At 42.0% G+C, this 15,767-nt stretch overlaps 3 protein-coding genes across 7 annotated transcripts; 1 reads left to right on the top strand and 2 right to left on the bottom strand.

Moving 5' to 3' along the window:
- The first annotated feature begins 1,122 nt into the window (after positions 1 to 1,122).
- Positions 1,123 to 5,008, top strand: nudt22 (nudix (nucleoside diphosphate linked moiety X)-type motif 22). Of its 4 annotated transcripts, none has more exons than XM_053429268.1 (7): positions 1,123 to 1,195; positions 1,898 to 2,082; positions 2,846 to 3,551; positions 3,628 to 3,750; positions 3,974 to 4,071; positions 4,409 to 4,502; positions 4,619 to 5,008. In XM_053429268.1, exons 2-7 carry the CDS (start codon positions 1,994 to 1,996, stop codon positions 4,721 to 4,723), a joined length of 1,215 nt encoding a protein of 404 aa, XP_053285243.1. In that variant the 5' UTR covers positions 1,123 to 1,195; positions 1,898 to 1,993; the 3' UTR covers positions 4,724 to 5,008. The 4 variants fall into 4 exon arrangements, with proteins under 4 accessions (XP_053285243.1, XP_053285245.1, XP_053285246.1 ...); XM_053429270.1 differs by having other exon boundaries at positions 1,142 to 1,195; positions 1,925 to 2,082; XM_053429271.1 differs by lacking the exon at positions 1,123 to 1,195 and adding an exon at positions 1,199 to 1,332 and having other exon boundaries at positions 1,925 to 2,082.
- Positions 4,792 to 9,881, bottom strand: si:ch211-107m4.1 (heterogeneous nuclear ribonucleoprotein U-like protein 2). Of its 2 annotated transcripts, XM_053429267.1 has the most exons (11): positions 9,235 to 9,881; positions 8,837 to 8,913; positions 8,474 to 8,716; positions 8,263 to 8,375; positions 7,891 to 8,157; positions 7,113 to 7,235; positions 6,864 to 6,965; positions 6,360 to 6,528; positions 5,748 to 5,975; positions 5,603 to 5,655; positions 4,792 to 5,196 (listed from the first exon to the last, which is right to left on the bottom strand). In XM_053429267.1, the coding sequence occupies exons 1-11, from the start codon at positions 9,735 to 9,737 to the stop codon at positions 5,137 to 5,139; spliced, it is 1,938 nt and encodes a 645-aa protein (XP_053285242.1). In that variant the 5' UTR covers positions 9,738 to 9,881; the 3' UTR covers positions 4,792 to 5,136. The 2 variants fall into 2 exon arrangements, with proteins under 2 accessions (XP_053285242.1, XP_053285241.1); XM_053429266.1 differs by having other exon boundaries at positions 4,792 to 5,655.
- A 1,207-nt stretch (positions 9,882 to 11,088) lies between these two features.
- Positions 11,089 to 15,230, bottom strand: zgc:153018 (Transmembrane protein 179-like). Its single transcript, XM_053429017.1, has 4 exons — positions 14,768 to 15,230; positions 13,614 to 13,751; positions 12,631 to 12,709; positions 11,089 to 12,484 (listed from the first exon to the last, which is right to left on the bottom strand). Exons 1-4 carry the CDS (start codon positions 15,088 to 15,090, stop codon positions 12,284 to 12,286), a joined length of 741 nt encoding a protein of 246 aa, XP_053284992.1. The 5' UTR covers positions 15,091 to 15,230; the 3' UTR covers positions 11,089 to 12,283.
- Positions 15,231 to 15,767: the final 537 nt, after the last annotated feature.

The raw sequence follows: 15,767 nt of genomic DNA, 5'->3' as shown, positions 1-15,767 counted from the left end.
ATACACACGCAAACTGCCATGCATCCCCAAGAACGTTTGGTCTGTATACAGATGCACACACAGGAAGACAAAATTGTGAGCTATAAAAAACAATAGAAATATATAATAAAAAATATAAAAAGAGTCTGAAATCAGCTGTACTGATAGCATATAATGTCACGTCGACAAAAATAAACGTTAATGATTCTTACTCACTATATTGTTCTTTCTTCTCCTCCTATACTTTGTGGTGCTTTCTGAATTGTGCACCTGATAATTTAATATTTTTTTGATTCATCTTTGACTGACGCCGCCTGACTGTTCACACAGGGAGCCATCGAGGAGGATGTTTTAGATGCTGGCTTGCCTGTCCACGGAGCCACGGGTGGTGACATCAGCAAATGTCCCTACTATGCTGACGAAATGAGGAGGTTTTTATACATCTCTTTGTATGCATCATGCTGCTATGAGGAACTGTTGTGAGGTTGTTGTTGTTGAGGTTTGTTTTTCTCTTTTTGTGCATCCAGTACTCATATAACCATTGGGACTCCATTTTCAAGAGCTACATCAATATAGGAACAAAAGGCCTTTACAATAAATTACATGTCTGGAATGAAACATTACTTAATTGTTTCACCTTTCTTTCTTTCTTTCTTTCTTTCTTTCTTTCTTTCTTTCTTTCTTTCTTTCTTTCTATGTAAGATTAATTATAGGGGCCCCTTTAGCTGCCAACCTGCCCTGGTTTGAAATTCTTTTCTGCAAGCACAGTCTGTGCTAATGGACAAAACAACTCAAATTCAATTCGCAGGATTTAAAATTAGGATGAAGTTGAACACAGTAACTTGGCACTTTCCTTACACGTTTCCTCCCAGCACCTCCTGAGTGGAGCAAGCACTGGAAAAAGTAAAGTGAGGACTACAAGATAATGGTACTGGTCCATAGTAATACAAAATTGCAAATGTTATTGATATATATTATTTTCTAACTAAATGTAAGTACTGTAACTCAGGGAAGATGTTCGTCCTCGGCGTTTACTTGTAATAGAGTATTTTAGTGTGGTAGAAGTACATTTATTTTAGTAAGTGATCTGCATACCACCTCCATGGCCACAGTTACGTCTATTAGTCACTAGGTGGTGATAATGCGCACATTGTACATCTGTCAAAAAAAGAGGAAGAAGCTGGTCGCATGTTTGCGGATGTTTGCAGAGAGGAAGGTAAGAGAAACTAATGTGTATTAATGCATCACATTACAACACATGTTCACGGTACTCTCACAACGTTACACTCCATTAAAAACCGCTGACACTTTTACACGAGAACCCGTGATCTTCATCTCGTGCTCAGCTTCACGGTGAGTGAAAAGTTCCGTGTTGTGACTGTGTCCGTTAAAGAAACAGTTAACCACAGTCTTCTGCGGCCGCTGCTCTTTGGCTTGAGACGTCCGGTTTCTTCACTGCAGCTTTTTCTCTATTTCTCTTTCCCTTTATCTACACAAGTTCATATAAATCCAGAAATGGTAAGGGAATACATATAAAACAGTAACATAGATTATTAAATACAGAAAAGCAAATTTCCTTGCGTCCATGACATATTTATCAAAAAGCTGTGTCCAGAGTCTGTCCTTGCACGAAGAGTGAAATATTTTTTCTGATATATTATTTCAAATTCTTAACACCTTTTTTTTCTAGGTTATCTTCTGCTTGTCTTTACTGCTGACAGCTGTGCCTTTGCAAAACTATTTCATGCATACGTTTACACATGTTGCGTAAATATGAGATATGGGACTAAGTCATGGTTGATAACGCTCAACTGACAAATACATTTCCATCATCTTTTTTTTTTACCGATTCTGCTTTATGCATGTTTACTTGATTAAGACCAATTCTTAGATTTCTAATCTGTGTGGTTTTCATAAGAGAACATCCAGAGGTGACATGACACAGAGGTGACATGACACAACTGCAAAGCTGTGAGTGAAGAGATAAGACCTGGATGATGATCCCCAGTGAGAGATGATGGACCCTGACGTGTCTGTGCTGCTGCACTGTGCTGACTGGAGCGGCCTGCTGGAGTCTCAAGTACGAGTGGAGCTCTCGGAAAGGTAGGAACGTAAAGGGAGGACTCTGAACTGGGTCCAGCACACAGAGGTACATATAGTAGATATACTGTACATGTGATGTTTCAAACCTGTGATGTAGATACTGAAGTGCAACCTATTGACCAATTGTGACAGATCAGTGTACAGGTGTTCAGTGCTGGAGGAAGAACTCTCACACATTTTACCTGAGTAAAAGTACTCGACATTAACTTTTCTACTTGAGAATAATAAGTTATTGCTTTGAAATAAACATAAGTAAAAGTACTTTAGTCTATTGCCTAATGCAGTCTACTACATCCTTAACTGTGCCTGGTGTATATTTAGTTAAATACAGACTCGGATTTGATAGGTAAAACAATTTCCCTCTGGTTACTGATTACTTCCAAAAACTGTTTGAAAATGTAACTCACTGCATTGTTTACTGCAGTGGAGTAAAAGTACAGATATTTGCCGATATATTTAGTTGAGTAAAAGTGAAAAGTATCCGAAAGAACATCTAGTTAGGTAAAGTGCAGATACATGAAAAATGTGCTTAAGTACTTTATTACATCCCACCACTTTAGGTACTTGCAGTAAAGGGTAGGAATCTGCAAAACATATATGTGCGATTTATGTCCTCACACGCTATATGAGGACTGCAATTTACAGTTATTTTCATTGTTAATCTGCAGATTAGCATTTCAAGAAATTGAAATGCTTGTTATAACTTCCCAAAGCCAAGTCTCAGATGTCTTGTTTGGTCTGACCTCCCCTTTCCTCTCCCCAGATTTAACAGGCGGATAGATGCAGCTCTAGAGCACCACATAGAGGAGGTGTGGACTGAACGTGTGTCCAAGGAGCCATGGCTTTTCAACGGGGCCAAATTCCGACTGCATTCTTTTTGCCTGGCCTCCCCTCAGTGTCCATCTTCATCATGTGATTCCTCAAAACCTCCACCCTGCACTCATTCATCTTTTGTAACCTCCTTAGACTTTGTGGAGGGTCAGGAAGACAAATCACAGAGCAGACAAAGACCACAGGGTTTGTATGACTCTGATCCTCTGCGTGATGTTACCCAGAATAGTTTGGACCAAAGAAGCAGGTCCGTAAATCACACAGAGAATGTTGAGGGTGTCATCCAACAGACGACCAATTCCCTGGACCAAGATGGCTCGACTTGTAGAAAAGCTGAACTTCCTCCACACGCCGGTAAAAACACAGATGATCGAGACACTGGGCCACTCCTCACTCTGAGCCTCGGCCTGACATGCTACAAAGACTACCTGGGAACCAACTGGTCATGTCGGGTGGCGGAGCTCCGTCAGCGTGGAGGCGCACAGTTCAGCGATCCACTGGCGCTGCTGGCTCAGCCTCTGGGTGTGGGCGCTGTCCTGTGCACAGGTGACAGGCAGGTGGTGTTGATCAGGAGGAGCCAGAGGGTGGCAGAGGCGGGGGGGCTACTGGACATCCCCGGAGGTCACCCTGAGCCTCAGGTGACGTGGAATGTTAAATGAATGCATATCACTAATGTGCCGGAAGCGTTAATTACACTGGTTCTGCTCTGTGCAGGTGGTGTGTGAGCGTCTGGGCCAGACAGCGGGTGATGTGGTCAGTATGGCCACGATGCAGCAGAGGCCAGAGGCCGTCGTCTCTGAGCTGTTTGCATCAGTTTGCGCTGAGATCAGAGATGAAGTGAGTTTGTAGACGCTTCAATAATTTACTGTTAACTTTATATTTCATTCAATAGCGAGTGATTACCTCTAAAGGCCACGACAAAGAGACACACATAAAGATTAAGTGAAGCTGCGTATTAAGAGAAACCAAACAAATTACATGACAAAATAGAATGTGTGCACAGGTGGTATCCGTAATTTACATTGACGATGAATCCCTCACTTCCTTCATCCGTCTCCAGGTGAACGTTCCACTGAGCTGCCTCGGGGAGCCGGTCCTGATGGGAGTCGCTCTGAATCACACCAGCGCTGGAAGACCAAGCGCCGAGTTCTACGTCAGGTACTCGTGTTCCTCCATTTGAATCCTGATCACAAACTGTTTTCTCTTAAAGCAAAGATCCCTCAAGGTGGAGCCATGAAAAGTAATTCATGTGAACAAAGAAGAAAACTGTAAATCCACTGTTAATTTTATTCAGAGAGAAATGTTTTTAATCACGGAATATTATTAATGTACATGAATGATATAGGAAATAAACAAATGTAACCTCACCCTAAACCTGAGCTTGTTCTTTTTCAAATCTCTTATTTTAAATAAGTTTAGCAATTATAGCTAAAAGGAGGCAGCTAATAAAAGGAGACATGATCTGATGAAGACTCAGTTGTCTGTTTGTCCTCAGGTGTTCACTGACCACTGATGAAGTCAGAAAGTTGTACTGGAAAGGAGGAGCCGAGGCGCACGAGTCCACGGACATCGTCTTCCTCAGCAGAGAAGTGAGTCAACTGAAGTTACAGATTTGAACATCAAAAGCTGTGTTTTCCAAAAAGTTACCAAAGTTGAGGCGAGAGAAGTTCGACGATCGTGATATTTGACATTTAGTTTTTAACAGGAAGTGTTGCAGCTGGACAGGAGCAGCCCTCTGTGGTCGGAGCTGTGTCCTTCAGCTAAAGGAGCCATCCTGCTGTATCAGACGGTGGAACCTGACAGAGAGTGAGACCAGAGGAGACACCCACACACTCAGGTGATGAGGGACCCATATGATCCAATGAACACACCAAACGCTTTCATCGAAATTTTATTCACTCTTTAAGCATTCTGAACAATACTGGTGTTAAAACTGTGCAAATACTGTTTTCATCATTTGTAAACTGTACAGTAAAAACATTTTTTCTTATTTTGAGTAAAAATTATAAAGTGACCTGGTTTTTATCGTCAAATTTCTTAAAATACTACAGCACGGATGGCATTGACTGATTAAAGCACTCCCTGCAACATACAATCTGCAGTTCTCCATGATTTAGTCACCTTTTTTATACAAATTTCTATAACTTATCAAGAGAATTACTGTCCTTGTAAAAACCTTGTATATATGTAGTAATGAAGCAGCATTGGTTTCTTCAATAATCCTCATATCTGAGCGAAGTCTCTGCTGTAGTTGTAGCTCTGGTCCCGATAAGACACGTTCCACTAAAACATAAATGACACAAAAAGGCAACGTGACTTTGTTTAAACAGTGAAATCAACTTGGGCTGGCTGTTGTATAACTTAGTGTTTGACAAGCTGAGTGTTAGACCAGGATCAAATAAACCAAACCTTTAGCTTTTTAAATAGCAGATATGAGCCAGATATCCTGATCAGTACAAACAGAGGAGCTCACAGTCAAAGTGTTGTTTAATTCTGTTTAAGGAAGAAAGAGGCTGTTGAGACCTTTTCCTAATAGTTGTCTCTATTGTTAATATAGTAATTTATATTCTAGTAGTTGTAATAGAATAGTAAAATCACTTCAACTGTAAAACATCGTTCTCCAGGGAGAGAGCGTGAGGTTGATTTGTGGTAAAGGTTGTGTAGGATTCCACAGCTGCATGATACTCACATATGTTGGGTGCTGACTCCATGGCTGCATGTTGATTCTCGGGTTGTTCCACGCTACAAAGACAGGAATAAATAAATAAATGAATAATATTATCCTAAAAAGTCTCAAGTGCCCCAAAATATTGTCCACTGTTTTCCCGGCTCACCATTCATACCAGTCCACTGGATCCTGTGTGATGGTGGAGGGCCATGAGGGAGGGGTCTTTTCCTGTGAAGTCGGGGTCTCTTCTTCTCCTTTTTGGGGACGGGGGGCAGCAGTCTGCGAGCGCAGTCTTTGTACTCCTGCAAGAGCGTCTGCGCCTGCTCCTGGGGCAGGTCCACATATAGCAGCTCCTCCAGCAGGTCAGTCTGCCGCTCTGGAAGACTGCAGCTCACTGGAATGAAAGTGACCGAGGTGTTACTTCGATTATTGCAGTGAACTCCTGGTTAATACTCTGTTGTCACATTGTCTTTGTTATCAGAGGCTGTGGTGTAGTTCCTTACACTACTGTCCACATGGGTTTTATGATTAAACCATTATAATAATAATGATACCAAAAGAACGATGAGGCGAAATCCAGAATTAAATGAAGCGCTGATCACATTTTAAGACCAAGACTAATAATCCCTATCTGAAAATTGATCGATGGACCAATTACAAATGATTAATTAATTTATGTTATTACTCATTATGATTTGCATTGTGACAGTGGTCGCTGTGTGGCACTGGGGACATCCTCTTATGGATCACCTCATGATAAAATGTACACATGTCAGACCTTGGAGTTTGAGCAGGGCCGTCTCTGGGATCTGGTCCTCCTCGCTCGTCTGGTGCAGCGACAGTCGTCTTCTCCACTCGTCTGCAGGTGGAAAAACGACCACCGCCCTCCTCCTGTAGCCCGAGAACAGCTGCAGTTTGTGACGGCGTGCCGAGAAGAGGATGTTGCACTGGAAACAGAGAGATGAAAAAGGGTAGAAGATAAAGGATGCAGAGGTCAGTGTGCTTCAAAAACATTCTGCAACTGACGTCACAAGTGGGAGGACGGGGTTTGTACATTTTTGTGACTTTTAGAAAGTGACATTGCGACAACCAACCCACTGATTGATTAAGGATCGAGACGAGAAAGTGAGCACAGTGCGAACTGTTTGCTTTTAGACTTGGTTGAATACAAACTACGTATAATGAACAACTATTTTTTTTAGCCGTCACACCTGACAAAGTGTTTCACAAGTCTACCTCATCCCGTTTTTAGTCTTAAAGAGACACAGAAGTAAAGGCTCACCTGGTCCAAAATGTAGTTGCCCGGAGTCTGAGCAGCTATTTTAATTAAATCAGTCAGACACTGAGCGGCCTGTCTCAGCCTACTGTCCCTCTGTTCGCCACTCTACACACACACAGGTAAACACACACACACACACACACACGCAAACACACACATGTTTGAGATAGATAGATGAGATAGTAAGAAGTTAAGATTCAATTGTAATTGTGAATATGAAAAATTATGATTAATAAAGCAGGTTTGACTGACAATCGTACATGCGAGCAGCTCCTCTGTGCCCAGCAGCCTGTAGCGTTTCTCTGGATGATGCTTCATGTGAGACCGGGCCCAGTGGCTCTTCCCAGAACCAGGAAGTCCCATCATCAACAAAACCTGGAGGGAGGAACAACAAAATCCAATAAGTTTGTAAAATGTCATTCTAAATTGACAAATCCTTTCAGTGTAGCACAGACCTATTTTGATCTGTTACATACAGACCGGTTTACTTGTGTCACTAATCATCAATTCTGATTCTCAGATGTTGACTTGGAACTCATTCAATACAAATCTTACCTGTTAATCTCATCTATCTCATGACAAAAGCTAATTACTTAAAATATTACCAAAATTCCTATGATGCAAGTTATTCTTAATCCTCTTTTTGGCATTGCAGTGACAATTTATATTCTACCACTTTTCTACATACGTTTACTACATTTCTGGCTCGATGTCCTACTATTCTGAAATGGAACGATGATTCGCCAACGCAGATAGAAGCACTATATCAAGTATTGAACTGTATAAAGATTAAAAAAACTATACAATAAAGCTCACTAGAAACTTCCTATATGATCACATAGAAACTTTGACACTTCCAGATGCACAGAAAAGCTCATAACCTTACATTCTCCTTAATTTTGTTTTCTTTATGTTGTTTTGAGTTGGAAAGGTTGAACTGGTTGGATGGGTTTATATGTATGTCTTTGCAAGTATTAACATTAAAATCTTATTTGTAGATAAACATGCAGCCAAAAACCCAGTGTCTCACCTCACACTGTGCTCTGGAAGAAGGTCCCAGTGTCGAGCGCACCCTCTGCCCAGCAGGGAGAGCTGCCAGTGGAGTAAAACCTGGAGGGCTAGGGTACCAGGGAGGAGCTGTGGGGTCCAGGAGGAATCTGACTGAGCAGCTCTTACAGAGGATGTGAGGGATCAGAGGTCGACCCTGCAGCACAGAGGCGCCCAGGGAAAAGGCCACACCTATGAAACGACCGTTCTTATGGAAAGAGATCTGAACGGCACCGGCTGCAGAGAAAGACTGAGTGTAAAATAAACACATGCATGGTTGAGATTAGTAAAAACTCATTTGATACCTGGATCCCAAAGAATATAAAGAGAAGAAAAAGAGGAAAATATAACTTACAGCGTAACAGCCAACGATATCCCCCTCTGAGAAAGATTCTCCAAACTCCTCTTCCTTTCCATTTGACACTTTTTTACTGTGTCCATCATAAGCAAAAGAGAGCTCATCCTCACCTGGTATACCACACATTGAGGAACAGAGGGTGTTAGAAGGGTTATCAACTCTATAAAAAGCAACTCTGTCTAGAGATGATGAAGGAGCTCATCCTTACCAAGCAGCAGGGAGGAGTGAGCCACTGACCAGCCAACTCGAACACCACAGGGCTCCACCCCCTCTTGTTCCTCCTGCCGTGTAGTCAACAAGTTCCTCTCCAGCCTCACCTCAAAGCCCACCCTGCCTTGCAGCACCCCATGGGTGAGCCTGCAGCCCGACCACAGTGAAGGGAACTGATTCCAGAACCGGGGCTGCCCCCAGGATCCGTCAGCGCCCACCTCAAAGTGGAGATGACTGTCATCTGTGGTAACAATAAATAAAGATTTTAAAATGTCAATAAACCACCTCTCTAGGAGAACCATCTTGACTAAATGAACTCATTAGAGCTCACTGTAACCACATGAGTCTCCACCAGACTCACATAGATCCAGGCTGACTCTATTCTCATCCTTTTCCTCTGCCTCCTCTCTGTCCACTGGAGGTTGTGGGGATTTCACTCTGGTTGAGAAGGGATACATAACGACACATGCTGATTTAAAATATTAATTGTATTTAATTGTGCATTCAAACCAATCAGGGGTTTTTTAATCACAGTACTGTGCAGAAGTTTAGCCACTGTACTCACAGTCCTTCTGCAGCACGACATGATCCCAAGACATAAAGATATAGAACCATATTCAGACAAATTACCCCCCAAAATGTCCTGACCTCAACAATATGGAGTCAGTCCCGGTTTATATTAAGAGACAGAAGACACAAGTCCTACAAGATGCTTAGAAAACCTGCTCATTTCTGTTGTTTGTGTGTGTGTGTGACTACCTTTTGTATCGTATCTCCTCTTTAAACTCGTAGAAAGCTCTCCCCCTGTTCGTCTCCTCGGAGGACGGATCTCTCCTCTCCTCCCCGGGACCCTCCACCTCTCCTCCTAACTCGGCCTGGTTCCCCTTCACCGACTCAGACACTAACTCAGAGCCGAGCTGTGGTGCAGTCACTCCGGACTCGGCCTCAGTCTGTGTCCCGCTGTCTGTAAACTCTCTGGTGCTGTCCGGGCAACATGGCGCAGTAATACAGGCTTCTGCCGCCGGCGGCGAGGAGGACGGAGCGAGGTCCTCCACAGTGTCTGTTGGTGCTGCTGGTGTCGGTGAGTCGTCAGGTTGTGGTTCCACCCGCGTCTCCTCGCCTCTCGCGCTGAGTCCCGAGTCTAAAGCGGACCACAGCCTGACCACCAGCTCAGCCTTCAGTCCTCCGCTGTCCAGCCCCACTTCTCTCAGTCTGGACCGCAGCTCCGCCACCTTTAACTTTTTGATTTCCGTCAGCTTCATTGTGTCCTTGTGAGGACAGACTCCAGTGTTGTCTTATTTTAACTGTGGTTCCTTTATTAAAAAACAACCAAAACCACAAGTAAAAAGAAGTAAGAAGCAGAGGTTCGGATCAAAACAATTCAATATGGTGCCCTGGTTTGTGATTGGCGCTTTGCTTCTTCGCTCTTGTCATTACTGTCACATTCAACACTCGTAGGGCTCTATACTTCCACTCAACGACAGGAAATGGTACTACATCTGATGTTTGGTCATGCACGTCCACAATTATTGAGGCAAAATATATTATGACATATTTCCGAAGTATGTAAAAAGACTCTGAAGCGAATATAATTGTTTTTACAGTGACTCTGGATCAGAAAGGTTAAACAAACATTGAGACGTCTTCAACACATGTTTTTATGTTTTAGGTTCAATGTATGCACCTTTTTTACCAAAGAAAATTCCAGGTAGGTGTAAACCTACTTGGCAATACATCCTTATTGATTCTGATTCTGAACCTGCGTTCTTTCTAATGACCAGCACAGTATGACATCATTAGACTGATTATAAAGATGGGCGACATGACCGCTCCGCAAAAGGGAAGCCAAAGAGTCTCAATCACCACCTGGTGACCGGCTGCGGTATTGGTCATAAATCCGACCTACTCCGTGTTAACAGATGGGACATGGACTAATTTCGAAAGTCAAAATAAGAAAGGTTTGGTTTCAGTTATTTGATGCTGTAAAAAGCATGTAGTAACATCATGGTTGACAGCTGAGACTGACTTGTGATTGGTCAAACATGTGTGTCAACACGACGTCGCTACCGTGGCTCCATCGTGCAGACTCAGGCTGCTTATGAACAACATGGTGGCATTCGTATGCAGGATATTGTAGCTTCATTTCTGGATGGTTGGAGGAAGTGGAGATTATTTTATTCATTAAACATTATCTTAGAAATGTAAAGTATTCTTCAAAACATGATGTTCTTTTCGTAAATTATGGTCCTTGATAGTAAAATAGAGTTTGGTTTAGTGTGTACCATGCGATTGACAGCTGGTACTTTGCACAGCATGTTGTTTTTCATGTTTTAGTCATGTTCCTTTTACAGGGCAACAGCTTGTCTGTCATGTAACAAAGTTCTGAACTAGTGTTAAAATGATTACTCATACTGTTAGAATACTTACTCAATAATTATTATTTTCTTTAAAACCACCAAACATTTACTGGTTCCATTTTTGTGAGAATTTTTTTTTCTAATATTACTGTTGTTTCTATTATTACAATGTCACCTTTGACTTAAGGAGTTTTACATTTTCACGATTTGTCAAATATAAAGAACATGGTATGTCAGAATTAAGACAACATTATTTCATACTGAGAAGCTTTTTATTCAGTAAACAAGACAAGTGCAAAAAACATAAATATGCATAAGCACAAACAGGTACAAGAGGTAAAAAGCAAGACCATAGTCAGTTATAATACAAAAGGATTCATATGCTACATTTGATTTCAAGTCACAACGCTATCTCGTCTCTGTAAACTTCAGATTTCTTGCTCCGCTGTCTGCGTTTCATTACAACCCCTTCAGTCAAAGATAAAGAAACTTCAAAACAGCTAAGAACAATTTGTTTATAAAACTCAGCATCTTAGTAACTTTTGTCTTCTTCACTGAACCTTTGGGCTCCACACAAATGTCTTTCCCAACAGGAAACTCTCACAAATCCTTGAAAGTGAAACTCCTAAATTCATCTTCGACAGACTCTGCCAAAATCATTAGAGGAGATTTGTCTGATTCACTAACACCCTGAGAGCGGTTGTATCCACACAAACAGCATCATTTAGAAATCATCACAAGAGGAGAGAGTCAGCAGCCATTTTTCTGTTACACAACAGAACATTGAGGTCATGCTCACACAGTGAGCCTGTTTCACATACATAGTGGCTCAGTCACACTCTTACCACATGCTTCACAATATATGCGCATCAGTGCTACATCTGAATTACACACTTGGAACAAAAACAACAAAACAAAGTGTATTCTCCCTGATGAGGATACAACTGTGCAAACGGTTAGACTCAAGCAGAGCTGTAAACAGCCATGCATCCTGAGTACACTGAAAAAATTTTCTGTGTGTGATGTCATCAGTGACGTGAATCAACTCTAATGCATGGAGAAAGACTCACTATGAGGTGATGCGTGCTTGAGTTAGCAAGGCCGTTATGTAAGTGATGTTGGCCCTGCTCAAACATCACATGATTATATTATAAAGCCTGGAGGATATTGTATTTTTCACTATAGATGGTACCAATATCCATTTGAAAAACAAAGACCAATTAAAACATTTATCTTAAAGATCCCTTAAATTTGGTTATCAAAGTATTTTGACCTGCTTTACAGAGGAAACATAAACCTGGAACATAAAGTTTCTCGTTACATATCAGCGGATTTATACTCCAGTAAACTACACTCATGTTATTCATAACCTACATGCTGTGAAGAACTGTATTAATTTAGATATTGGGGCAAAGGGTAACACCATACAGCACTACCTCATTCCCTCTGACTCAGACTAAGATGGTGGGTGTCACCGGGGGATGTGGAGGTGAGGGGGAGCTGCCACTCTCAGATGGACTGTGTCCCAGGAGGAACTCTTTCTCTCGGGGAAGACACGGCCCACTGATGTGCTGTCTATGGGAGTGGTAGAGCCGCAGGAAAGCCAGGATGGACTGAGCCAGCCACAGAGCCGTCACACCCCACAGAGAAACCTGAGGACACAGGGTCATTCTTAAAAAACACACAATTTTAGATCTATAAATAACAGGAAACCTCACAAATACATAGTCCTGTTGTGGCAACTACAAAAGTGAATGTGACCTTGACTGTGTTTGTGTGCTGCTGTTCTCACTCTTACCTGAGCCAGATTGAGCTCTGTGTAGAAAGAGGAGGTGTCCACATCCAGATACAATGGAACAGACTGGGACTCTGCACAGCTAAACACAGGCAAACATGAGGATGAGAAAGATCCACGGTGGTGGAACTAGTGGCAGAAAGTTGGACTGTGGGCAGAAATCTGATGGTGGTCTCTGGTTCAAATCCACGGAGTGACAACAACAACACCTGGACAACACCTGGATCTGTTCCACACTGTCAAGGTGCCTACCCCACCCCACCGTCTAAGTGCCCCTGAGCAAGGCACCTTACTCCCCTAGCACCTGCTCCCCGGGGCGCCTTGCATGGCTGCCCACTGCTCTGTGTGTCCTCCTGTGTACACCAGATGGGTCATAGCAGAAAACAAATTTCCCCCCTTGCATGTCGTTTGTGTGTGTGCATGTGTGTGCGACAATAAATGATTCTATCTTATCTTATTGCATAGTTATAAATATCAACCGAAAATACATTAAAAAAAATCAAATTCAGCCCTATAATATTTCTTAAATACATGTAGGTTTGTGTTAATGTTTTACATTAACTTATATTTACATATTTTGTGAGGCCACAGTGACCTTTGACCACCAAAATCTAGGCAGATCATCCTTGAGTCCGAGGGAATATTTGTAACAAATTTGAATAAACTCCCTCAAGACATTCTTCAGATATGGCGTTCACGGATATGGGATGGTCGTATGGACAGACAACCCCAAAACATAACACACTGGCAAAAAGGCATAAGAACCCTATTAAATAAATCTTTATCAATTCATAATGACCACACAGTTATGAGATATAGGCAGACATTTGAGCAACAGCATCCCCAGTGTTTACCTGTTTTGGTTCTGGGTGGCTTTGTGCAGACAAACTTTGCACTACAACCAACTTATCGCTATATCACTCCAACAACATTTGTAATTTGATGGACAGGACAGCAACAGAACGTTTCAAGAGAAGACTTCTTACCTGAATGGTCGTGTGTTGTAGTCAGTCACAGTGTCGCACCACGAGGCCAGACCCAGAGACAAGAGGACACTGGCCCCTCCAGACAGGAAGAGCACGCACACACTCAGCAGCACAGTCAGGAAGGAGGAAAACAGGGTGCTGAGCAGAAACACAACAGTACAGACATTACACATACTGTTCATACTTTGCAATAAATAACCACTAATGATTATTTCCATCATCAATTAACCTGTTGATCAATTTCCTGAATATCTGGCTAATTATTTGGTCTTTAAAATTGTGCAGAAAAGTGACAGATGACCACCACAAAACAGTCCTCAGATGACTTAAAATTTTGACTATGAAATACAAATAAATACTGATTTAGCACACAATAATATTTGAGTCCAAGGTGCCTGGTTTTATCTGACAATTTATGTTATTTTCTTTTAAATAGACTCCAAAGATTTATTTGATTATCAAAATAGTTGCCACAAAATTTTCTGTCAATCATTAATTTACCCACTATAATAAAATATGGCAACCCTATTAATTGTTTGTGTGGTTTTTCCAGCAAACTGTCCTCAACTTTTCTGGCCTCTTTTTTATTTCATGAATACTTTTATTATATGTCTTTATAAATACAAGCACTTTGTTACTTGGATTGAAAGTTATTATTATTATTATAATGTTTAAGACAACTTAGAGAATATATGCACACATCTTAATAATGTATTTCTGCATGTATGCAGATGTCATTCATTAGGGTAAAATTAGCACTTTATACCTCTATACTACTATCACCATTACATTGAACTAGCAGGAACTGTTCTGAGGTTTCAGGAGTCAGAGGGTAAATTATAAAAACCTTAGGGGGGGGAGGGGGGGGGGTGATGATGACACACAAGATCAAATAAAGCTTTACTCCACACATTTGCGACATGTTCTCCTCTTAGCTTGATTTTTTTTACTTGTTATTTACTATATCTATAAAAAGTCACCAGAGAAAACATGTAATGTTATATTGTAAGATGTGCATTATTTCCTTATAAACCCAGGGGACTATGCAGTATAATTGAATATGGAGGTAATGATGTTAGTGTATTAAAACCCAGTTCTTTGGTTGTGTGTGTGCTCAGTTGTGTGTGTGCTCTTGTGTTGTGCAGTGGACTCACTCGTCGTGTCGTCCATGCAGGTAGAAGAGACACCTCCATCCCTGGGCTGCCCCGTACAGCACCGAGAAGATACCGACGAACGTGGCGAACTGGCAGGTGGCGAGTGGCCCCCACTGCTGCACCAGCAGCTGGGAGACGTCCCCCGGCTGCTCCGGCGCCTCGGCCCGGCTATCGGTCCTCCAGTAGCCGGTGGTGAAGAGGGCGCATCGGCCTTTGAAAGCGGAGCCGTTGAGAGCCATGGGCACGACCACCAGCAGCCCCGCCGCGATGGACAGGGCGTGGACCGCACAGTGGGCCAGCAGCAGCCGCCGGTCCAGCTCCATGCTCCCGATCAAACTAAACCCAAATACTGAACCGGGGGAAATAAACGATAGAAACCCGCACAGCCCCGTGTGAGTCCCGTGTGATGGTTCACTGTGCGGGGTATTTACAGACACTAGTGCGGGACCCACCCGATGCTCCGAATTCCAGCACTACGCAGGAGCAGCGGACACCGACAGACGTATCACTCCGCCACATTCTGCAGGACCAAGGGAGAAAGAAGAACGATCGTCATCGTTACACAACATTAAGATGTATCACAATCAAGTGTCCCATTAGCAGCAGATAGAGAGTAGAGCCACTGTATAACAACATGCTTGTTGTTATAACTTCACTTATATAAACTACTCATATTTCGACTTCTCTGTAATTTAGAAAATAGTGTAATACTTCTTACCTACATTTCATGTAATAGGTCTTTTAAGTTACTTTGCAGGATTCAAATTACCAGTCAATATTGGAAAAGTACATATTTTACTAAAGTAAATGTTGTAATACAAAGTTAATAAACATTGCAAATACTCAAGATTTGTCAAAGTACTAGGATGAAACTGTCTGGATTATTTATAGTATTGAACATATTTGAAACTGTACATGCTGCTGGGTAGTTTGTGAGTTTCTTTCTTGGCAGCTTATCGTTATAGTACATCATCATTTATTTATTAATCACACTTTGAAT

The sequence above is a fragment of the Pleuronectes platessa genome, chromosome 8, assembly GCF_947347685.1.
Source record: "Pleuronectes platessa chromosome 8, fPlePla1.1, whole genome shotgun sequence".
Taxonomy (NCBI): domain Eukaryota; kingdom Metazoa; phylum Chordata; class Actinopteri; order Pleuronectiformes; family Pleuronectidae; genus Pleuronectes; species Pleuronectes platessa.
The sequence above is the reverse complement of the archived record's forward strand: the minus strand, read 5'-3'. Positions and strand labels throughout refer to the sequence as shown.

Bases quoted from the DNA above. Each gene is read 5' to 3' on its own strand.
- nudt22 (XM_053429268.1), top strand. From the start codon at position 1,994: ATGATGGACCCTGACGTGTCTGTGCTGCTGCACTGTGCTGACTGGAGC. The intron at 3,552-3,627 runs GTGACGTGGAAT...TGCTCTGTGCAG, and splicing joins GAGGTCACCCTGAGCCTCAG to GTGGTGTGTGAGCGTCTGGG. The intron at 4,503-4,618 runs GTGAGTCAACTG...AGTTTTTAACAG, and splicing joins TCGTCTTCCTCAGCAGAGAA to GAAGTGTTGCAGCTGGACAG.
- si:ch211-107m4.1 (XM_053429266.1), bottom strand. From the start codon at position 9,737: ATGAAGCTGACGGAAATCAAAAAGTTAAAGGTGGCGGAGCTGCGGTCC. The intron at 8,717-8,836 runs GTGAGTCTGGTG...TTGTTACCACAG, and splicing joins TAGAGTCAGCCTGGATCTAT to ATGACAGTCATCTCCACTTT. The intron at 5,976-6,359 runs GTCTGACATGTG...CTTTCATTCCAG, and splicing joins GGCCCTGCTCAAACTCCAAG to TGAGCTGCAGTCTTCCAGAG.
- zgc:153018 (XM_053429017.1), bottom strand. From the start codon at position 15,090: ATGGAGCTGGACCGGCGGCTGCTGCTGGCCCACTGTGCGGTCCACGCC. The intron at 12,710-13,613 runs GTAAGAAGTCTT...GCCTGTGTTTAG, and splicing joins TACAACACACGACCATTCAG to CTGTGCAGAGTCCCAGTCTG. The intron at 12,485-12,630 runs GTAAGAGTGAGA...CTGTGTCCTCAG, and splicing joins CAGAGCTCAATCTGGCTCAG to GTTTCTCTGTGGGGTGTGAC.